General features: G+C 44.5%; 1 protein-coding gene across 2 annotated transcripts in view; it reads right to left on the reverse strand.

Moving 5' to 3' along the window:
• Positions 1–24,181, reverse strand: part of sntg2 (syntrophin, gamma 2) — a 1,221,259-nt gene that overhangs the window by 365,520 nt on the left and 831,558 nt on the right. For both annotated transcript variants that reach the window (XM_078541872.1, XM_078541871.1), the window contains exons 4-5: positions 22,689–22,745; positions 22,534–22,591 (exon numbers count right to left, since the gene is read on the reverse strand). In XM_078541872.1, the coding sequence (XP_078397998.1) occupies positions 22,534–22,591; positions 22,689–22,745 (115 nt within the window). The remainder of the gene's footprint in view (positions 1–22,533; positions 22,592–22,688; positions 22,746–24,181) is intronic.

Here is a 24,181-nt window from a genome sequence, read left to right on the forward strand (position 1 = left end):
GGAGTCAGGAGGCGAGTTATTCGTCACATGATTCCTAGCCTCTGACCTGCTCTTATAGCCACAGTATTTATATGGCTAGTCCAGTTCAGTTTCTGATCAATGGTAACCCCCAGGATGTTGATAGTGGGGGATTCAGTGATGGTAATGCCATTGAACATCAAGGGGTGATGGTTGGATTCTCTCTTGTTGGAGATGGCCATTGCCTGACACTGTGTGGCGCGAATGTTACTTGCCACTTGTCAGCCCAAGCCTGGATATTGTCCAGCTCTTACTGCATTTGGACATGGACTGCTTCAGTATCTGAGGAGTCGCGAATGGTGCTGAACATTGTACAATCAGTGAACATCCCCACTTCTGACCTTATGATGGAAGGAAGGTCATTGATGAAGCAGCTGAAGATGGCTGGGCCTAGGACACTACCCTGAGGAACTCCTGCAGTAATGTCTTGGAGCTGAGATGACTGACCTCCAACAACCACAACCATCTTCCTTTGTGCTAGGTATGACTCCAACCAGCGGAGAGTTTTCCCCCTGATTCCCATTGACTCCAGTTTTGCTAGGGCTCCTTGATGCCACACTGGGTCAAATGTTGCCTTGATGTCAAGGTCAGTCACTCTCACCTCGCCTCAGGAGCTCAGCTCGTTTGTCCATGTTTGAACCAAGGCTGTAACGAGGTCAGGAGCTGAGTGGCCTTGGCAGAACCCAAACTGGGCATCAGTGAGCAGGTTATTGCTAAGCAAGTGCCGCTTGATAGTACTGTTGATGACCCCTTCCATTACTTTACTGATGATGGAGGGTGGGCTGATAGGGTGGTAATTGGCCGGGTTGGATTTATCCTGCTTTTTGTGTACAGGACATACCTGGGCAACTTTCCACATTGCCAGGTAGATGCCAGTGTTATAACTGTACTGGAACAGCTTGGCTAGGGGTGCGGCAAGTTCTGGAGCACAAGTCTTCAGTACTATTGCAGGAATGTTGTCAGGGCCCATAGCCTTTGCAGTATCCAGTGCGTTCAGCCGTTTCTTGATATCACATGGAGTGAACGAATTGGCTGAAGACTGGCATCTGTGATGCTTGGGACCTCCGAAGGAGGCCGAGATGGATCATCCACTTGTCACTTCTGGCTGAAGATTGTTGCGAATGCTTCAGCCTTATCTTTTGCACTGGTGTGCTGGACTCCTCCATTATTGAGAATGGGGACATTTGTGGAGCCACCTCCTTCAGTGAGTTGTTTAATTGTCTGCCACCATTCACGACTGGATGTGGCAGGACTGCAGAGCTTAGATCTGATCCGTTGGTTGTGGGATCACTTAGCTGTCTATCACTTGCTGCTTATGCTGTTTGGCACACAAGTAGTCCTGTGTTATAGCTTCACCAGGTTGACACCTCATTTTTAGGTATGCCTGGTGCTGCTCCTGGCATGCCCTCCTGCACTCTTCATTGAACCCTGGCTTGATGGTAATGCTAGAGTGGGGGATATGCCGGGCCATGAGGTTACAATTTGTGGTTGAGTACAATTCTGCTGCTGCTGATGGCCCATAGCATCTCATGAATGCTGAGTCTTAAGTTGCTAGATCTGTTCGAAATCTATCCCATTTAGCATGGTGGTAGTGCCACCCAACACGATGGAGGGTATTCTCAATGTGAAGGCGGGACTTTGTATCCACAATGACTGTGCGGTGGTCACTACTACCGATACTGTCATGGACAGATACATCTGCGGCAGGCAGGTTGGTGAGGATGAGGTCAATTATGTTTTTCCCTCTTGTTGGTTCCTTCACCACCTGCCACAGACCCAGTCTAGCAGCTATGTCATTTAGGACTCGGTCAGTAGTGGTGCTACCGAGCCACTCTTGGTGACGGACATTGAAGTCCCCCACCCAGAGAACATTCTGCACCCTTGCCACCTTCAGTGCTTCCTCCAAGTGATGTTCAACTTGGAGGAGAACTGTTTCATCAACCGAGGGAGGGCAGTACATGGTAATCAGCAGGAGGTTTCCTTGCCCATGTTTGACCTGGTGCCATGAGACCTCATGGGGTCCGGAGTCGATGTTGAGGACTCCCAGGGCAACTCCCTCCCGACTGTATACCACTGTGCCGCCACCTCTGCTGATGATGGTGGAGTCTGTAAGGTATGATTCCGTGAGGATGACTAGTCTGCGAGACAGCTCTCCCAATTTTTGCACTAGCCTGCAGATGTTAGTAAGGAGGACTTTGCAGGGTTGACAGGGCTGCAATTGCCATTGTCGTTTCCAGTGTCTAGGTCAATGCCTGGTGGTCCGTCCAGATTCATTCCTTTTTTGTGTCTTTGTAGCAGTTTGTTACAGCTGAGTGGCTTGCTAGGGGGCATTTAAGAGTCAATCACATGGCTGTGGGTCTGGAGTCACATGTAGGCCAGACCAGGTAATGACGACAGATTTCCTTCCCTAAAGGACATTCGTGAACCAGATGGGTCTTTACAACAATCGACACTGGTTTCATGGTCTTCATTGGATTTTTATTGAATTCAAATTCCACTATCTGCCGTGGCGGGATTCGAACCTGGGTCCCCAGAGCATTACCCTGGGTCTCTGGATTACTAGTCCAGCAACAATACCACTACGCCATCGCCTTCCCCAGTACCCTAAGTGCTGTAAAATTTGCCTGCCCCCATGGCCGCTTAAGCTCTGCTCCCGTGGTTGGCAGGCCTGATTGCATCCTACACCCGCACCAGACATTTAGCGAAAATCACACATTTTAGGGTACGTAGGGTAAATTTCCCGATTTGAACTACCCACCTCGATGGCCTTGATCTAGCCTTATCTTCTCAAGTTTGTTGAGTCGATGGAGATGAAAGATTCTGATATTCCACTGCTAAATTCATTTACAATAACTTTTCTATTAACACTCATCTGTTTACTTTCATGTGACTCCAGTCCCACCTCGAAAGTGGCCAAGTAAGCCACTTGGTTGTAACAAACCAATAACAAGAATGTCCACCACCTTTTCTGGGAGACTAGAAATGGGGTAATAGATGTTGGCATTCCTGAGAATAAATTTTAATATAAGACAGCACCATTCATGAGCACATGATGAAGAGCCTTTAGCTGTGACTGAAAATCTAATAATCATGTGTTTCAAGCAGCAAACAAATATGGAAGAAGTACATCAGTTCTTAACTAAATCTCATGTGAGGTGAGTCCCATTAGTATGGTCAGAAACAGAACAAATGTAACATTGGAAAGATTAGAGAGCTGTGCTCTTTTGCATTGGCTGAGATAGAAAAACAAAGAGTAATCAAGCATAAAGGACAAAAAGCATAATTAATTTTAAAAAAGACAATTCCAAACTCTTCTCGCTATTTAAATTTCAAACACATTGATGGAATTTTCTCAGGAAATTGGTGTGAAATTGGTGACATGTTGACAATGTGCACCTTAAGATGGAGACTCAAGGCTCAACCCAAATTGGGATTCCTCTCTTATTGGCTTTCACTGCTCGCCAGTCTGAGCCTTCTGAAAATTGGGCAGCTCGGGTGTTCAGCAGGCCTGCAGTAAGCCATTGGAGGCAGGGAAGGGACAAGGGTAGGCTGACAACAACCTGCAATACTGCTGTGCAGTCAGGAAGATCGCTCCTGTAAATCCATAAAAATTTAAATGAAAAATGTATTTGCCATAGACTTGATACCATCGTTCCAAATGATGTATCAGCACATATTACTAGGGAACTAAATAACACCTTTAAGACCAGCCAATTAAAAACATTAAAATGTATGTCCCAATGTCTTCTTTTCAAATTGTACAAACTGCATTTTATTTTTATTTACAGTTTCTTCATCCTTCCTCAGAGCTTTGGTTCTGTATTTAAAGTAATACCCGACTTGTTCGATGATATACCGATAGGATTTGTGAACAACTGGATTATAACGAAACCTCTTGTATCTTTGAAGCTGTCAGAATATCAGTTGGAACTGTCAGTTTTTATGAAATAATTGGAAGATCTCCATTTGTACAGGTAGGTGTCTCTCAACGGATTTATCAAGGCAGCTTTCACTAAGTGAAAAATTCCCTCCTGAAGCCAACAATTGTCTGCAGGGCCACGAGGCAGCAAGTCTCCTTTATAATGCTGCATATTTTGGAATTGGAATGGCTCTGACAGAGAAGCATATACCGATTAAATACAAAATACTACACACCGTCAACCAAACACAAAATCTCACGGTCCAGCCGGTGCAGACACAATGGACCAAGTAACCTCTTTCTGTGCTGTAAACTTTCTATGTTTCTAAGTGTTAAGGGTTTTAATTTTCACTACGCCAAGAGCTGTAGACTACGTATAAATACTCACTGTAAACACAGTGTTTAGCTGCTAGTTAACCCTGCACATGCTCTCATCAACCCTTGGTGGCACAATAAACAAATGTAAAACAAAACAGCAGTAATGCACACTGAGGGTAGACAATTCCAGAGGAAATGAATGCGCCACCCGTTTTACAGATTTGGGTGGAATGCAATGCAATGTCATCAGTCACTGCACTTTGGAAAGTAATTCAGTCTGTGTGTACTATTGAAGACATTGTAGTGTGACATAGGACAATTGTGGGTAAATTCAACATCCTGTGTTTCTGCAGAGCTATGATTGAAGAGAGCACTGGATGGTAAATTAATCCTAAAGTGTTCCTCCCATAATGCAATCTGACTTGTACAATCTTTGAATATTGCTCCATATCATGAACACAGGTGGTTAAAATTTGGCTTCCCCATTTTTCAGGAATGGGGGTCATGATTCACGACCTGTTAGACTTGTTCCATTGGAGCACATATGTAGTGCTCCTATCTCAATACCATGATTGTAGTGTAGGAACAAGCATCTGCCTCATTGCTGGCTGCCTCTATACTCAGCAGGCTGCTGATCAGCGTTGTGCTAAGCACAAGGTGCAGCCAGCCTGCTCTTTTTAAAGGCAGTCTGTCCCTCTTAAAGGAAGCTGCACTGAATAATATTGCTGCAATTTGAAAGATGGAAAACGGAACTCCAGGGCAGAGAGCATATTCCTGAGTGACACATGTGATGGTGGATGTGTTAAATGATAGGGGTGGGCAGGAAGAGAAGTGTAATGCTTCTGCAGGGGCCAGGATACATGCAAGGGCCATGCTTAGAAGAGTGGCTAGACAGATCAATTCCCAGTGTCTGGATCCAGGAATCTGGCAGCAATGCCACAAGAAGTCTAATGACCTGACCTGAGTGGTCAAGGTCAATGAATGTATCTTCACATGATATCTTTTACCCATTACATCACCAGCCTCTAACGTTGCACAGACCATCCCCATCAGCACTCCCTGGCATTTAGGAGCCATGCCTAACATCCAGATACTCCGCCTCACCCTCACACACTTACCAATCCTAAAAGTCACACACCCATCTCTCACTACATCCACAGCAGCTATTCAGCTTCAGCAGGCACATCACTCAAACACAGTGCTACACAGCCGTTGACATTCTCTCCTCTCTCTTACAGGACAAGGTGGCCCGTAATAGAAGGGAGCAGAGCAGAACTGGCCAGGGACAGAGATACCTGCATCTCCTCAACCCTGTGGAAGAGATGGCTGTCAGCATCATGGAGCCGGCTGCAAAGTGCATGTGGCATCTGGCATCATTGGAAACACTAAGGATGCCTTAAGCTCCTTCTCAGCTCCCAGCTCACCTCATCCTATTATTTGGCATGATGAGTAAGCTGCTGTCAGTGTGACCATGGACATCTTGCTTTACATTCCACCCCACTTCCCTCACACCAGCCTTCCCATTTTGAGTTTCTGCTTTCAGACATCTAATAACTGCCATCTGCCAACAGCAGCTAAAGAAGAAAGAGTGGGAGAAACAGTACAGCAGTGATGAAGAAGCCCCTCACATGAACTGACACGTGCAACCACTAGCTCAGATACTGGCACTGCTCTGACCTTGGAGGCTAGTGTGGAGTTGGCTCAACAAGCGGTGAATCAACGGGAATGAGGCTGCTGCAGCCAAACTGGGAGAACAGAGTTCTGCTGCAGAGGACTCAGATGAGGGCCTTGGTGGGGAACCACCCAGGAGGGGGCTGAATGGGCATATACATGTAGAGGCTGATTGCATTGACTGGCCTGCCAGACAGCCTCCTGCCACTGTCAAGGAGCATGGAGGAGCCCACCACCAAGTTGACAGAAGGCATGGCAAAGACTTGCCTTTGCCACAGCCTCTGCTTCATCTCTCTGCCATGCTGCAGATCCAGAGGCAAAGCCACTGTTGCCTCCAGACCTGGTGCAACCTTTGTGTGGGTGGGGATGCCTTATGAAGGTGGGGCTATGGAGGTTAAATTTGCACCCAAGATCTGTGTATTTACCCTTGAAATGTAATTATTAAAGGAAAGCTCAAATAGATTTTTCTACATCATCGCAAGCATGATGTATTTCATGTACTTGAAGCACACTCCAGACTGTACACTCTACTCAGGTGCTGTTCTTGTCAGGCAGTTTCATTCTAGTTTTGGCATGCATTTTTGACAGTAATTGCCATAAGGAATAAATTAACTGAGTAACTGCAATGAGAATCACAGAATCGTAGGATGGTTACAGCACAGAAGGAGGCCATTCGGCCCATTATTGCTGGCTCCCTGCAAGAGCAAGCAATACACCTATGTCATTCCCCTGCCTTTTCCCCAAAGCTATGTAAGTTTTTCCTCTGCAGATAATGATCCAAGTTTCTTTTGAAAGCCATGAATGGATCTGCCTCTCAGGCAGTGCACTCCAGATCCTAATGTCTTTTCCTCATATCGCCATTGCTTCTTTTGCCAATCACCTTAAAATGGTGTCCCCTGGTTCTCCATCCTTCCACCAATAGGGACAGTTTCTCCCTAACTACTCTGCCATACCTTTCATGATTTTGAATACGTCTACCAAATTTCCTCTCAGCTTTCTTTTCTCTAAGAGACCCAGCTTCTCCAATCTATTTAGGTATTGAAATTCCTCATCCATGGAATCATTCTCATGAATCTTATCTGCACCGTCTCTAATGTCTACACACCCTTCCTAAACTGCGGTGCCCAGAATTGGACATAATACTCTAGTTGAGGCCAAGCCAGTGTCTTATGCAAGTTTATTCTAACTGCCTTGTTTTTGTACTTTATACTTCTATTTATAAAGCTCTTACAACCTGTCCTGCCACCTTCAATGATTTATGCACATATACCCCCAGATCCAGATCCCTCTGCTCCTGCATCCCCTTTAGCATTGTACCCTTTATTTTATCTTGCCTCTTCCTGCTCGTCCCAGGAAAATGAATCACTTCAGACTTCTCTGCATTAAATTTAATCTGTCACTTGTCCGCCCATTCCACCAACCTATTTACGTCCTTTTGGAGTTTAACACTAGTCTCATCACAGTTCACAATACTTCCAAGTTTTGTGTCATCTGTAAATTTTGAAAATGTGCCCTCTACACCAAAGTGTAAGTCATAAATAAGTACTAGGAAGAACAGAAGCTTGGGGAATCCCACTCTAAACCTTCCTCCAGTCCGAAAAACAACGGTTCACTACCCCCTGTTTCCTGTTCATGAGCTAATTTTATATATGTGACGCTACTCTCTCTTTTATTCAGAGTTCTAACTTGGCTCACCAGTCTGTTGTGTGGCACTTTATAAATGCCTTTTGGAAGACCATACACACGCGTCAACTGTTTTATCCTCACCTATCTTTTCTGTTACCTCATCAAAAATCTAAAGCAAGCTAGTTAAACATGAAGCAGCTCATACCATGATTTGGTAATGGCAAGTGACCAAAAGAACAATATAACAAACTGCATTAGCATCCCTGAGTTGTTAGTGACCATAACATGACTAATTTTGAAATGATCTGGGATACTATGAGCCTGGCTATGCAATTTTATAATGGAAAACTTCCAGGGAATGAAGGAAGGGTTTAAACAATGTTGGAGTGGCATTAATACACTGGAAAACTCATTGTTCTCAATTGTGAACAAATGTAACAACTTAAAATGTTAATGAGCATGCACGATACAATAAGCACAGAAGCAAACAAAATATAATCAGAAAATGTTAGAAACACACACCAGGTCAGGTAGCATCTGTGTAGAGGAGAAAGTAGGATTAACTTTGCAACTCTTATGACCCTCAACAAATGGGACCCCAAAAGAATTAACAAGTGAATAGAAAGTTGAATAATTAATGGTACCAAATTTATAAAACCCACTAAGATGAAACAGAAGAAACCACCAGGAAGAACAAGAGAATCTTCAGAGAAAGTAAAAAACAGGTTGTTGGATGGAATGAGGAAACAAGAAATGACTATGGCCGGGATTTTCCCTGCCCGCTGGTGCTGGGCATGTTCGTGGCGTGAGCAAACAATATGGTGCAATTGGGTTCACAACAGCGTGAAAGCAGTTCGCGATTGTCCACTCAGCCCGGATGCAATTCGCGGGCTGCACTTTGAGGAGCGCTCTGAGGTGAGTGCACAGCAACGATGTGCAGTGCTCACCAGGGTCGCCTGTTGGACTTCAAACTTGGAGCGTTGGGAGGGGGTCAAGAGCAGCCCTGCTGTTGAATATAGCGCACAAGCATGAGTTGGGGGCGGGGTGGGCAAGGGAAGCGCCCAAGCATGAGGGACACCTTAAAAAAAGCGGCCATTCCTCTGCAGCTGAGACAGTTCAGGCGCAGTCACATTGATATGATAGGAGTCGGGCTTCTAGCTTATCTACCCACTCAAGAAATGCAGAGGCATCAAAGTGCCACCAAATGCTCCGGAGCTTTCCACCCCCCTCGGGTACAGACCGACTGCACACATTGTACAATCTTCTTGCTAAAGCTGGCGCCGTCAGCTGGTGGAGGCGCTCACAGGCTTTTGCAATGTCATCATCCCGGTTTGGACCAGTCTCCCTGATGGTTCAAGCTGACAGTGCAGCCTCGCTGTGCGGGTTAGGAGAATGCCTGACCCTGAGCTGAGAGCACAGCATGCAGTCCAATGGGCAAAGCTGCTGCCAATCGGTCGGGTGGAGTGGGGCAGAGGTGGGTGGAGTTTTGGGCAGCCATGCAGTGCACTAATCTCTGGCCATCCAAGTGGTGGTCAGCACTCTCCGGGAAGCGTTAAGTGGCCTTCAGACTTAACCAGGACAGGTTCTTAGTACACCCATGCAAACCCACGTGTCTCTGCCTTTCATCCTGTAGGAGTACAACATCAGGAGCACAGAGCCTGGTGAACTAGCTGTATGCCTTGTGGTGTACAGAGGGCAAAAACAACAGAGAAAAGAGCGACGGAGGTGCCTGGCTGCACAGAGGGAGGAGCAGCACCCTCAGGAGGAAGGGGCGGCTGGGGCTCCCACAGACGCCACTGAAGAGCCGCAGAGAGCCGGTGCAGGTCGGTGCCTAGCGACACCCAGGGTCTATAGACGCTGCCTTTCATTCCTGCAGATGACCGAGAAACAATGTCGCTGAAGACAGCGCATGTCTAGGGGACTGGTCGGTCACATCTGCCACCTGCTGCAGGATTTGGCACCACGGGTGCATGGAGGGCATCCATTGCCGGTGGCCGTGAAAGTGACAGCAGTGCTCAATTTCTATGCCAGTGGCTCCTTTCAGGGCTCCACAGGTGACCTCTGTGGGATATCACAAGCCTCCACCCACACATGCATCCATGAGGTCATGAATGCCATCTTCACGAGGGCACACAACTTTGTGCATTTCAACTGGGACCAGCACAGCCAGGATGTAAGAGCGATTGGATTCACCCCGATCTCGGGTTTTCCACAGGTGCAGGGTGCAATCAACTGCACTCAAGTGGCGCTCAGATCTCCTCCGCAACACACGGTGGACTACATCAACCGCAAGGGCTTCCATTCGGTGAATGTGCAGCTGGTATGCGACCACCTGAAATGCATCCTACAGGTGTGCACATGGTTTCCAGGAAGTGTGCACGACTCCTACATCCTCAGTCAGTCTTTCAGGATTCACAGAAGCTGCAGGGCACCTTGGGGACAAGGGCTACCTGCAGAGGCCGTGACTGATGACACCCGTGCGGCAGCCCCAGACTGCAGCAGAGCAACAGTATAAAGAGGTTCATGCTGCAGCTCACAACTTGGTGGAGCAAACCATCAGGATGCTGAAGATGAGGTTCCAGTGCCTGGACCGGTATGGTGGAGCCTTAAAATATAGTGCACAGAGGGTGTCATGCATCGTCATCTGCACCCTTTACAACCTGACGCTGCAAAGGGGAGACAAACTGGCTGAGGAGGTGATGCAGGAGCTGGAGGTCTCCTTCGATGAGGATGCCTACGGGGATGAGGCTGAGGAGGTCCTCAAAGGCGACAATGATGGTGATGAGGCTCTCTAACTGGCTAGACAAGGCTGGCACGCTCAGGAGGCCCTCATAGTTGCTAGATCTATGGAGGATGATGACCGCATGCTGTGAGGTGACCCCACAGATCCCCACATTGCACCTATGAACGTTTGACTCCAGCCTGACTTGTGGCAGCGCAAATACCCTCTGAGAATGCTCCTGTCATGGAGACGCACTGGAAGCCCTAATAGTCACTTAATTGCAGGAGGATGATAACGACATGGAGTGAGGACACTCCATAGATCTTCACATAGCCTCTGAGAATGTCTGACTCCTGTCTGGCCAAGGGCAGCTTGATGCGCTCTGTGATCAGAGCTATATCATAGAGATGCAGCAATGAAACTTTAGAAACATCTGATCCTTTGTCCACTTTCAGCATCTGAGCCTTTCAGGAGCTGGAGCACAGCATCATTGGTCACAGATTCTGAAGAGATGGGGGCCAGCCCTACCTTAAAGGTGCTGAGAGCAAACAGAGAGAATGAGAGAACTCTGTGGCACCTGCCCACAACATTCTGATAGCAATCACAAACATCGTCAAGGTGTAGGCATCAGTAATGTGTCCAGGGAGTATGAGGCCGGATCATTACTTTGGTCTGAAGGCTGCACAGAGCACAGAGAACAGGCCCTGGGCTGAGACACCTGCCTTTATCGTGTGCAGTAACATTTCACATCTGAGTGACAAGAAAACTGTTCATCAGAACAAGGAGCCACAGGCAGGGAATCATTCTTGGGAGTTTATTGACAATAGTGAACTGTGTGTACAAGTGACTAACACCCGTGCCCAGGCTGTGCAACTAATTCTTCTTAACTTTCCTAACCCTGCCGTTAAGTCTCAGTGCTCCCCGGACATCCACGGTGGAGGTGGAGGCAGCCTGCTAACTGCACACCCTGTCTGTGATGAATATGGCAGATGTCCTCTGGAGAGCCAAGACCTGGAGGGCCCCAGCCTGCTTTTGGGGGCCCTGCTGTGTGGCAGTGGATCCCTCCTCAGCCTGTGGAGCTGGAGCTGCTGAGGTCACAGGAAGAGAGGATTCGGATGAGCCAGACATTCCCAGAGTCACCTGAATGGATGGTCCTGGAGTGTGCGTCTGCTGATCCTCCTCCTTATTGCTGCCCGAGGGCTTTAGGCTGACTCCTTGAGGAGCAGGGGTAGCTGGAGTGAGATCGAGCTGCCCGGCACCCCTCTCATGTACACACCGTTGGAGGCCAACTATGGCACCAGCGATGGACTTGAACTCGCATAGCAGTGCAGGAGCAACATTTTAGACCAAGGTCTCCATGGCAAGACCTTTGCCATCCTACCAAAGTTGACCTCAGTGCATTGGCATTCCGGTGCTATTAGCTCAGCCTGAAGGTGGATGGACTCCTCCATTATGCTTTGCAATCTGAGAAGTGCAGTAGACATCCCTTCCTGATGTTCCCAAGTTTACCTTTGTAGCTCCAGCAACTGTGACATGGCAGAGTTCAAAGGCTCATCATCTGACTCGAACTCAGCAATGTTCTGGCCTCCAGCAGTCCTCTGAGTGCCGGAAACCTGGGAAGTCCCTGCCGCCGCCTGCTGTGGCTCAGACAGTGCGATGTGCTCACCAGATTGTGACCCTGAGGCTATTCTAAAGCTAGGTCCCGCCAAGTGTGTGTCTCTGTGCTGGTGGAGGCTGTGGGTGAGTGCTGTGACAGGCCTTCAAGGAGGGTACTTCCAGATTCCTCTTCAGAGGTTTCTTTGGGGCTTGATTGGAGGCCCTGGGTCATGGACTCCGTCGGCTGTTTCCCAGATATGCCTGTGGAATCAAGGCAGGTATTGCATGGCAGTGGCCTGTGAAACAGGCCACATCACTCATGGCATGGTTGTCTGATGGATGTTGCACTGCTGGGCCCTCACTTAGTAGAGCACTGCTGACCTCATGGTCTGCATAGGACCAGTTCAGACCAGGATGGCTGTTTTCAAAGTCTGAGAGCACCTTGATTTCAGGAATTCCTCCACTGGTCTGTGACATTGCCCTCTTGTTGTGTACCAGCTTGTCCTGTATGAATAGAAATGGAGAGAGTGTAAGCAGGACGCCAGGACAGGTGATAAGTATGCCTGGCCTGTGTGAATGGTGAGTGATCCCATGGACAGGGTGAGGACAATGATGATAAATGTGAGTCAGTGAATGGTGATGTCCCTTAAACCAGCAATGAGTGGCCCTGTGGTTTTGTGACGGGTTTGAGTGTGAGAGTTGAGAATGATGAGAAGAGTGACTTACCCTGACGGAACCGAGGCGAACATTCATCCTCTTGTGGCACTGGGTGGCTCTCCTCTTTTGCAGGTTGTTAGCACTGACCACTGCTGCCACTACTTCCCAAGCCTGGTTAGTGCTGTTGCTGCCCATCCTGCGGCCAGAAAGGGAGTAGAGGACATCACGGTGGGCCTTCACGATGTCCAAAAAGTGTTCCAGTAACACGTAGCTAAACCTGGGGCCTGCAGTCATTTTGCCTTTCGTGGGCATCTTCCCTGCAGCAGTTGTGGACTGGAAGCACTAAGATGTGCACCCGTGATAAAGTAGCGTGGTGATGGCGGGCGGGCAAATAAAAGCCCGCCCACCATGGGAATGGCACGTTTCTTGGGAACGTGCAAATAATATGGCGGGTTTGGGACGATATGGCGTGAAAACCTGGCCCCTACCACATTTAGTGCAAATCTGGGATGATTCAGCTGTTGAAAGCAAGTTAAATTATTTTAGCATTATAATAGCAAGTAGTTAACAAGTAAATTCCTTTAAGAATGCAAATTGGTTATAACTGAGTATGAACTAATACTATATAACAAATGAATTGATTACTTCTGGAAGTATTCACTAAACAAGACACCATCCTGCAGTCATAGGAGGCCCTAAATCTGAACTAAAGTTGATGATTTTAATATTACTTACAAGATGATCTTGGGCAGGCTTAAATGCCTCAAAACCAAATAAATCCCCAATGATGGATACATAGGCAACAACAGGCAGATTAACCTTACAGCTATATCCGTAATACAACTAAACTGATCATTAGGAACGAAGTTGAAGATCACCAAATGTAAATGATAGTCAGCGATATAGGGGTAAAGGGCAGATCCTGCCTCATTAAACTTCCTGATTGATATGGGGGTTAGTGACATGCAAAGCTCAGTGATGTATTGCATCTAGTGTCAAGAAAGCCTTTGATAAAGTCTTGCTTGAAAACAACTAATAAGCTCAAGTTACTCGGAAGTCAAGTTAAAATGTGATGGTTCTTAAGACATTGACTGAAAGAGAGGAAGCAGTGGGGGCTCGTTAGCTCAGTGACATTGGATTGGGGTGATCTATTGAGCGAAGTGCTTCACAAGTTGGTGCTGAGGTCCATACAGACTCTGGATGAGCAGGATTTATAAATGCTGATCAAATTTGAAGATGGTACTAAATTAGGGAGGTCCCTATGTCTGGTAAAGAAGCCACAGCACTGCAAAAGGACCTAAACGGAATTTGCAAGTGAGCAAAACTATGGCAAATTATATCCAATATTAGACAAGTATCTAATACTCGGGAAGAAAAATGGAAAACACACTTATTCAATGAATGATGCTGAACTGGTTAGAGGCGAGACAAACAGAGAGCTGGACATGATAGTAGACTAAGCAATTACCAATTCCAGTTATTACACAACAGCTAAAGCAAACAGAATACTTAGCTATACTGCAAAATCAATAGAGTGTAACTCTGAGGTGATCATGTTGAAGCTTTATAATGCTCTAGTCTCAGCTCGCAGCTTGAATCGTGTGTTTAATTGTAGGCACAGTTGTACTAGGGAAGCATCCAAGCCTTGGAAGGTGTATAGAAAGTGGTCAAAGGCCACACTCAACATCTGAGGACTGCGTTATGAGGGACAGTTAGAGAAACTTAGGACAGAATTTCACTGACGACCCCCCGCCCAGGATCGGGGAATGGAGGTGTGGGGGGCCATTAAAATTGCGGGGAGCCATGGCGGATCGTTTTCCCAACCATGTCCTGCTAGCAGGAGATTTTACTGACGATGGGACTGGAATTGAGCAGGCTGCCCACCACAAGGAGGCAGACAGCCACTTTAAACATGTAAAGGACCTATTAAGAGCCATTTTACGAGACCGCTGGGGGTCGACCCCCTCACCACGTATACTAAATGGAGGCAGCTTCCCAGTGGCAGCCGAGGGGCAAGGTTTTTTATAACAAAATGGGGAGGGCGGGTGCCACGGGTAGGGAAGGTAGCCCGCATGGCCCCAACTTTGACCCCAGAGAAGTTCCCCTTCCAGTACTCAGCCCCTCAATTTTTTACATTTATGCTTAGCCTACATAGGCTGTAGTGCCCTTGTCTGCCTCAGCGGTGTCCACCACTCCTGGTGGTGTGCTGAGCTGCTGGCCCTCTAATTTTGGGCCGGTAGCTACCAGTGATGGGTTGCCGTCCCAAATAGGATGGCTGCCTATAAAATTCAGATGGAAAACCCATGCATGTCGGAAAAACCCATTTCCAACCGATGTCAGGCCATCGACCCAACCGATAAAATTCAGCCCTTACACTCTAGCTCTCGAAGCAGCCGAATAAGAAGGGACCTTAGAAATATGTAAGATACTGAATAGAGCAGAAAAGGTTAATCCAGAAAACTATTTCACGTTAAACCACAATTACTAGACATAGACCAGGATAGGTACGAGGGAAGTTCAGAATTGACGTCAGGAGGCATTCATTACCTAGAATGGTCTTCTGAATAGATAAGTGGAATCAAAAAAAATGTAGAATTATTCAAGATCACGATCAATTTAATTCTCTGGCTGAATAGGAGTTAAGTCAAATTTGAAGCCAAAAAAAAAAGCATTTATCCCTTAGAGCTCAGGAATAATCAAGAAATCCAATGTAAATATGATGAATGCAGTATAGTTAGAAAAGGTGAGATCGGAAAGATTAATAAAGAGCATAAGAGAAAATTATCAAAAATTATGAGCAATAAAAAAAAAGCTTTGTACAGGCATATTACCAGAAAGAGGATAGTTAAAGTAAGGGTAAGACTGCTAAGAGGAGGCAAACTTCCTGTGGAGATTGGTGGGACTGGCCCCCATCTCTTCAGCATCTGTGACCAGTGACGCTAAGTAAGTTCAGTGCCTCAGTAGTCACAGAGGATATGGATATTGTCAGAGTTAGGTGTAGAATAGTTAGTGGTGATGAGAGATAGCATTGAAGAAGTTATCAAATATTATATAGACAAATTATTGGGATCTAATGGTTTATAAACTAGCAAGGAAACACTGGAGATGCTTGCTATAATTCTGTGGAAAGAAAATCTAAGCCAGAAAGTTGATGGATGGAAAATATAACTTCCTTCTTCAAAGAATAAACCAGGAAACTATAAGCTAATTAGCCTAATTAGTCCATGTCCAAATGCAGCAAGCCATGGATAATATCCAGGCTTGGGCTGACAACTGGCAAGTAACATTCGTGCCACACAAGTGTCAGGCAATGACCATCTCCAACAAGAGAGAATCCAAATATTTCCCCTTGAAATTCAATGGTATTACCATCACTGAATCCCCCACCATCAACATCCTGGGGGTTACCATTGACCAGAAACTGAACTGGACTAGCCAGATAAATACTGTGGCTACAAGAGCAGGTCAGAAGCTAGGGATCCTGTGACGCGTAACTCGCCTCCTGACTCCCCAAAGCCTGTCCACCATCTACAAAGCAGAAGTCAGGGGTGTGATGGAATACTCCCCACTTGCCTGGATGAGTGCAGCTCCCACAATACTGAAGAAGCTTCACACCGTCCAGGACAAAGCATCCCGCTTGATTGGCATCACAAACATTCACTCCCTCCACCACCGTTGCATAGTAGCAGCAGTGTGTATCATCGACAAGGATTCACTGCAGGAATTCACCAAGGCTCTCTCGGCAGCACCTTCCAAACCCATGACCACTACTATCTAGAAGGACAAGGGCAGCAGATAGATAGGAACACCACCACCTGGAGGTTCCCCTCCAAGTCACTCACCATCCTGGCTTGGAAATATATCTTCGTTCCTTCACTGTCGCTGGGTCAAAATCCTGGAACTCCCTTCCTAAAAGCACTGTGGGTGTACCTACACCACGTGGACTGCAGCAGTTCAAGAAGGCAGCTCACCACCACCTTCTCAAGGGCAACTAGGGATGGGAAATAAATGGTGGTCCAGCCAGTGAAGCCCACATCCCATGAATGAATAAAATATTTTTAAAAAATTGTTGATAAACTACTACGTTTTATAATACAGGATTAATTTATTCAGCTCCTGAAAAACAGGAGCTCATCAGGTGGATTAATTGTGAATAACCTAATAAGATTCTTCAAGAAAATAACAGAGCAGCTAAATGTAGTAAAAGTTGTTTGTAACAGATTTACATATAAAGCATTTAAAAAGAGGTACCACACAAGACTTATGCAAAGTAAAGGCAGATGAAATTATGGGGCCAAATGGCAGAGCGGCCTTTGTCAGGTAGAAAGGAAAGGACAGGTTTAAATTGATTTTTTCTGGGTAAGCAAGGGAAGTTTTGCAGTGGCTTACATTGGAACTGCTCTTTTTTACTATGTACATAAATTATCAAGCTGGGAATCGAAGGAACAATATCAAAATTTGTTGATGCAACAAATTTACATGCACATCAAATTGAAATTGTTTTTATTTTATTCGTTTCTGGGATGTGGGTGGCACTAGCTAGGCCAGCATTCATTGCCCAATCCTAATTGCCCTTGTTCTAATTGCCCTTGTTCAGAAGGCATTCAAGAGTCAACCACCGTTGCTGTGGGTCTGGAGTCACGTGTAAGCCAGACCAGTAGATTTCCTTCCCTAAAGGACCTTAGTGAACCAGATGGGTTTTTACGACAATCGACAATGGTTTCATGGTCTTTTTTAGACTTTTAATTCGGTTTTTATTGAATTCAAATTCCACCATCTTCCATGGTTTGTGAAGCTGAGGTGAGGGTTGTGGCAGTGCAGAAAACTGTAGTTAGAATAGCCGATGGACACATAGACAGCAGATGCAATTCAATATTAATAAATGGGAATTCATAAATTTTGGAAGAATTCGAATAGAGTCGAGGAGCAGGAGATCCTTGATATACAGGTCATTAATTGTGATGGAGTAAGTGTAAAACAACATTCTTGATGTTGAAGCATAGAGAAAGCAAGGCACAATAATGAAATTATGATGGAAGTCAATTTGTCTGCAATTGGAATTATGTGCAATTTTCAGCAGCCTATTACAAGAATTATTAAAAAATCAGTGGAAAAGGTGCGGCATAAAATCACCAGTGTGTTGTTAGGGTTGAAGCTTGTGACGTCTTACTATATTAAAGATAGTACTTAAATACAAGCTGTTGGTAAGGGGGCATTAGGGATCTTATCACTAGAAGTGAACAAAAGATGAAATGTTGAGATGATGTTCTTCAAAATTATGATAAAGTAAATAGTGATAGATTGTGTTCATTGGCCAATGTGATGGCAATCTGGGACCAGACATTTCACAGCATTTAAGAATTTCAGGGGTGGTTAGAAAATAATATCTTCCTTTAGAGTTAAAAACAAAAAGCTAAAAGCTACTGCGGATGCTGGAAATCCAAAACAAAAACAGAATTACCTGGAAAAACTCAACAGGGTCGTGAGGACTCGAAACGTCAACTGTTTTCTTCTCCACCGATGCTGCCAGACCTGCAGAGTTTTTCCAGGTAATTCTGTTTTTGTCTTCCTTTAGAGTGGTTAGAATGTGAATGTTTTGCCAAAAACTATTGTTGAATCAGAGTGCACAAATTATTTAAAAAGCAAATTGGAAGGTTTCTTGAGCAAAGAGGAATATTAAAAAGTATGGGGTGTGAGCAGGAGTGGGGTTAGATCAAGTGGCTCATGGATAAAGACACCAGGCTCAAAAGATCTGGCCCTGTCCTATAATATTCAATTACTCTCTGAAGAGACAGTGGGGGAATAGTTGGTTTCTATAAAAGAATATCATGTTTTTCCACTGGTGCACTTATCATTACGATTTATGATATTGTACCAAGTAACTTTAATTGTAATGTGGTTTTATTTTGCTGCAAATTAGAGCAAAAAAGGCATATCCTGTACAGGACATATATAAAATATTAAAAACCTCACATTTTTTAGCATGTTCTATCAGCTTTTGATCCATGATAAATTTCTATGTTTGTATTGACAAGGCAAATTGCTATGTAAACTTGCCGCAATATCATTGCGCAATTTGGACACTGGTCGCTCTTCAGGATTTCCTCAAAATCCTTTGCAAGTCTTTTCAATTTTATTCTTTTTGAACTAGTTTTTTTTTCAGTAATTCAATTTTTTAATGTTCAAAACAAGGGTTTAAAGTGACATAAGGCAAATTAAGGCATAAAAACGATTCAATTTATCATCAACAACTTATATTTATAAAGCACCTTCAGTAGAGAAAATTAATCTCCGAGGTACACCAATGGCTTCTCTTTTGTGTGATTTTATTTGAATGAATAAGCTTCTTCCAAAAGCATGGGCATGGACTTGATTTTTTTTTCCAACAGCTTTGAAGCTGGGAGTTAGAATCATGGAGCAGTATTTTGCAGATGCCGGGTTTTTTAACAAGGCTGGAGTTGGGGGGGGTCTTCTTCCCTCATCTCGGCGGGGGAGTCACACCTCAGAGAGCTGCCAGCCAATCTGAGCACCTCCCCCGTACCTGGCCACCTTCCAGCAGCCTGAAGATTGTGGCTGTAGCATTACTTGGTCACTGAAGAACCTCAACTGGGGTAAGGGTGGATGGGACACACTAAGCTTTGCCCACCTCCCACAAAATCACGACCAGATCTCAGGAGGACGGCTAAGTGGCAGGAAGGACACCCCCCCTGCCTGCAAACCCGCCAGCAGGGGAGCATTAAATTCTTCCCATGGAATAATTGAATCATTGCAGCACAGAAGGAGGTCATTCGGCCTATCATATTCTGGTCTTCTGGAAGAGCAACGCAGCTAGTTTCACTCCTCCATCTTTTCCCTGGAAACCTGCAAATGTCTCTTCTTCAGATAATTATCCAATTCTCTATTGAAAGCCATGATTGGATCTCCCTCTGCTGCACTCTCAGGCAGTGGATTCCAGATCCCAACTACTCACTGTGTTAAAAAGATTTTCCTCATGTCGCCTCTGGTTCTTTTGCCATTCACCTGAAATCAGCATTCTCTAGTTCTCGGCATCTCCGCCAATGGAAACAGTTTCTCCCTATCTACTTTGTCCAGACCCTTCACGGTTTGAACACTTATATCACCTGAATTTGTATTGTGCAATCTGACAAAGTGCAGACTAATCTCCCAGGCTACATGGGTACAGCTTGGTAAGCTGTACTGATGAAATATTTTTCTTCAATTTTTAGAAATTTATGCTTAGTAGTTTTACTTAAAATAATTTGAAGAAGTGGGTTAATCTCAAAAGCTCTAGCTATGGTAACATTTACATTGAATCTTTTGTTTGAAAGAGAGAATTGAACATATGATTGTGTACCTTGAGAGAACGAGCAGAAGTAAAGAGACTGAGAAATATGGGGGGCAGGAAGAATCTGGAGGCTACAGGGAGCATGAAAGACTGGGGTTTTATATGGAGAGATAGGGAGATAGAGGCAGAAAGAGAGCGAGCTAGAGATAGAGAGAGACACACAGAGAGAGAGAAAGAGATGTTAAATTCAACTTCAACAGGTGCTCATAAAAAGCAATAAAGGATTGACTGCCTGTCATAAACCATTCCATCTCCCTTTGACATTCAAAGGCATTATGCTGCTGTATCCCCCACTATCAAAATCCTGGGGATTACCATTAACCAGAAACTGAACTGGACCAGCCATGCAAATACTGTGACTACAAGAGCAGATCAGAGGCCGGGAATTCTGCAGTGAGTAACTCACCTCCTGACTCCCCAAAGCCTGTCCCTCATCTATAAGGTACAAGTCAGGAGTGTGATGGAATATTCTCCACTTGCCTGGATGAGTGCAGCTCTAACAACACTCAAGAAGCTCGACACAATCCAGGACAAAGCAGTCCAGCACCTCAAACATTCACTCACTCTACCACTGACGCACACTGGGAGCAGTGTGTACCATCTACAAGATGCACTGCAGCAACTCACCAACTCTCCTTCGACTGCACCTTCCAAACCCATGACTACTACCATCTAGAAGGACAAGGGCAGCAGACAGTTAGGAATACCACCACCTGAAAGTTCCCCTCCAAGTCACACTCCATCCTGACTTTGAACTATATTGCCGTTCCTTCACTATCGCTGGGTTAAAATCCTGGAACTCCCTTCCTAACAGTGCTGTGGGCGTACCTATACCACATGGACTGCATGGTTCAAGGTGGTGACTCACCAACGCCTTCTCAAGGGCAATAGGGGATGGGCAACAAACACTGGCCTAGCCAGCAACATTCACATCTCATGAAAATGTTTAAAAATCATTGCTTTTCATTGAAGTTTAAGACGGAGCAGTGTGTAAAGTGTATGGCAGATCTAGTACTGCTTTTTTTGCACTACTTGTGAGGTTGAGTTTTATCATTGACCCTTTCTTCATTCTAACAGTTCTATTTTTCACAGTTTGAAGTCAAAAAAAGTCTCTTTTATCCTTTACTGGCAGTTAGAAAATATAAATGCAAATTATTTACACCAGTGTAGCAGAGATTCTAATTCCTAACATTTATGGTATGGAAGAGAAAGAGAGAGAGAGATAGAAGCAGGCAGTGCAGTTTCTTAATCTAATTTGATCTTTAAAAAATAAACAAATGCAGTGAACTTTGAGTGAAACAATAGGAAGAGAGGCTGAGAGAAGCTGATAAATAGGTTGAAAACTGCTGAGTTTTTCCAGGTAATTCTGTTTTTGTTTTGGATTTCCAGCATCCGCAGTAGCTTTTTGTTTTGAAAATGAGGGGCTGTCTAGCCACCTGCACTTGTGGGGGCATGAGGATAGAGAGGTCAGGCTGAGTGGGGTGGAGAAATAAAATAAATTAAAAAGCTGACTATTTAGTTTACATTCCTTTTCTGACTTGCGCCATCTACTTTTATATCACCCACCTGAATATCTCACTGCCTTCTCACAGCTTTTTGCCAGTATAAGTAGTATGCAAAAAATATACTTTTTACCTCTGTTCACAGACTACTTTAAATGAGCCTAAGGTTATTTATATATTGGATAAACACAAGTTGGCTGGAGTGGGTTATATGACAAATAGGGACTTGGCAATTCATTATTTTGAGAGCAACAGCTTGAATGAGTGTTGCTGTTGATGTTATACTTGAATAAGTGGTGATTAATGAGGTATTAAACTGACATGTTGAGCCGAACAATAAATGGATTAGTCTTTTGAAGCTGAAAATTTGTGGCAGGCAGCTTATTTATATGCATATTGGACTAAAACAAAATCTCCCTTATTATGATAGAATACTTCCTTGACAATAAATGAGTTATTCTAATTATAGTTCCTGATATATTTATGTAGCATAAACATTTAATTAAATGTACATGGGTTAATGGACTGGATTACATGAAGCATGTGAATACTACTGCAGTAGCACCTGAAAATATAGTAACATTCAGATTCTTTTTTTAAAAAGCACTGTTTCAAAGTGTAACTTCATCAATTACAACTAACTCAAGTTTTAAAACAGCCAATTATAAATGGGAGACTAATAGATGAAATACAAAAATACTCTGCTATAACAGCTACTGTGGGACATCCAAGCTGTTTATGAAAAGGGATTTACTTTATTGCTTTGAAAATGAAAAAAAAACCTGTTTTGATTGGCACCATGCTAAAGGGATTAAGAACAAGTAGCTAATGTGATCCTTGAGGCTTCTATTATTAGGGAACAATGCGTCAAGAACAAAAATGTAAATGATGTATTGGTTAGTCAATGAAGTTAAAGGTCATCTCTGGATTACCTGAACCATGATGGAAAATGCTTCTCATCACCACAGCAGTGCTTTGAATCCTGATTTCCCGTTCATGTGAACTATCCTTCATTCAGTCAGTCTCAACAGGATTAGAACACATTTTATCTTTCGCTCTTGCACATGCAAACTCAAACACACAGACAAAATCAATGTTTTGTTTTAAAAGAAGAGCACAAGAAAAGAATGCGGCTTCCACGAGAAGCTATGTGGTTTACCTGCTTGATCTTTAAAGATTTTTGATATGACAACCGGTACGCCGTGTTCAGCACCTCCCTGAAAAAAATCAGTGAACAATGAGAAGCCATTGCACACATTAACACAGGATGTTATTATTGTTTAAAAAATATAGGACACAGGGAATGACACTTACCTTAATACTTAGACCCATTCCACCAACAGGCTGTCTGCGAAGTGTAACAGTTCTGTGCTTTAAACAAATTGTACAAACACTAAATTTAGCATTGTTACGAGAAAAGACAATGGAGGTGAAATTGGTCTGTGCCAGCAGCATGAAAAAAGAATGGTGCCAATTCAGTGGGCTATTTTTCACCTCGCCCAATCCTCCTTCCCACTGAATGATATTTCAAACGTTTTTTGGAGATTTGTTTCCTAGTCTCAGTGTCACTTCTATTTGGTTTAAAGTTAAAATGTCAATGAAAAATAATTACTGATGCGGTGAAAAATTGGCTGCCGATTCACTACTAGCCCATTTCACGTCATTGGCATAGACTAGCTTCTTCCCCTATATATGTATATACACACACACACAACATATTCTGTTTTTATTGTGTACTAAGCCACACATCAGAGCTATTACAAATAATCAACAGATCATTCTGAAACATTTTGTGAATTGAATATCTAAGCCAAACCAGATCAGCAAAATAAGTTAGGCGGCCTGATCTGGAGCTGATGGGTTGAAGCATGGATGCTTATATGCAAAGATCAAGCCAAGACCACATGCATCTCTTCACAGTGAACATGTTTCTAGATTTTCTATGTATTTACGAAGCCTTCCCATCTATTTATTTAAATTTGGGAGTGCAACGGGGCTACACATTAACACTTTAGTGCAGTATGGCAGACAATGGTAGAAAGTGGGTTTGTTTTCAGAATGTTCCATGGTTACTTTCCCTGATCCTGGGAACAAGATGACAGTGTCCTGAATGCCACAGGGAAGATCTCATTGCTTTGCTCCTGTTTCGGCCAATGCTATCCTGAAAGGGGTCTTCCATTGGGAAGCAGGAGCAGCCACTTCTTTCAAGCACTTGGTTCTTTTAGTATGCAAATTAGGTTCATTTGATGTACACTGGACATGGATCCCTAATTTGTGAGACAACTACCTAGTTTTATATGGTGGTACAGCTGAAGATGACCAATAATGGGAGCTTTAAAATTATTTTTGCAAGACCATGAGGAATGCTCCTCTGAATTCCACAAGAATCATGTGATAAGCTGCCTCTCCAGGCTCTCTACCTCTGTGATTGTCACACCTCCGCTACCACCGCCCCTCCCGCCCCCACCACCCCCCCCCCCCCCCCCCCCCCCCAAGCCCCATCCTCTGAAACTAGCTTGCCACCGGCCCAGGTGCATCCGATGCGTTGAAACTGGGGTACTTATTTGGTGCCCACTATTGTATATTTTATATCTTGGATCTATGCAGAGATGACATTACTTTCTATGTGTATAACAGGTTTTTATTCACAGTGCTTTAAAAAGTCTACTCAATGATCCAGCTCTGGATTCCAGATTTTTCTACAGTTTGCTTACTTTTCTTTGAGTCCACACCCAGGCTTAACCAATCAAGTACAGTACGCAGAGATCAGTTATCAGACTCACATAATCAAACACAGAATAATTGAA

This window comes from Cetorhinus maximus, chromosome 5 (assembly GCF_964194155.1).
Source record: "Cetorhinus maximus chromosome 5, sCetMax3.hap1.1, whole genome shotgun sequence".
Classification (NCBI taxonomy): Eukaryota; Metazoa; Chordata; class Chondrichthyes; order Lamniformes; family Cetorhinidae; genus Cetorhinus; species Cetorhinus maximus.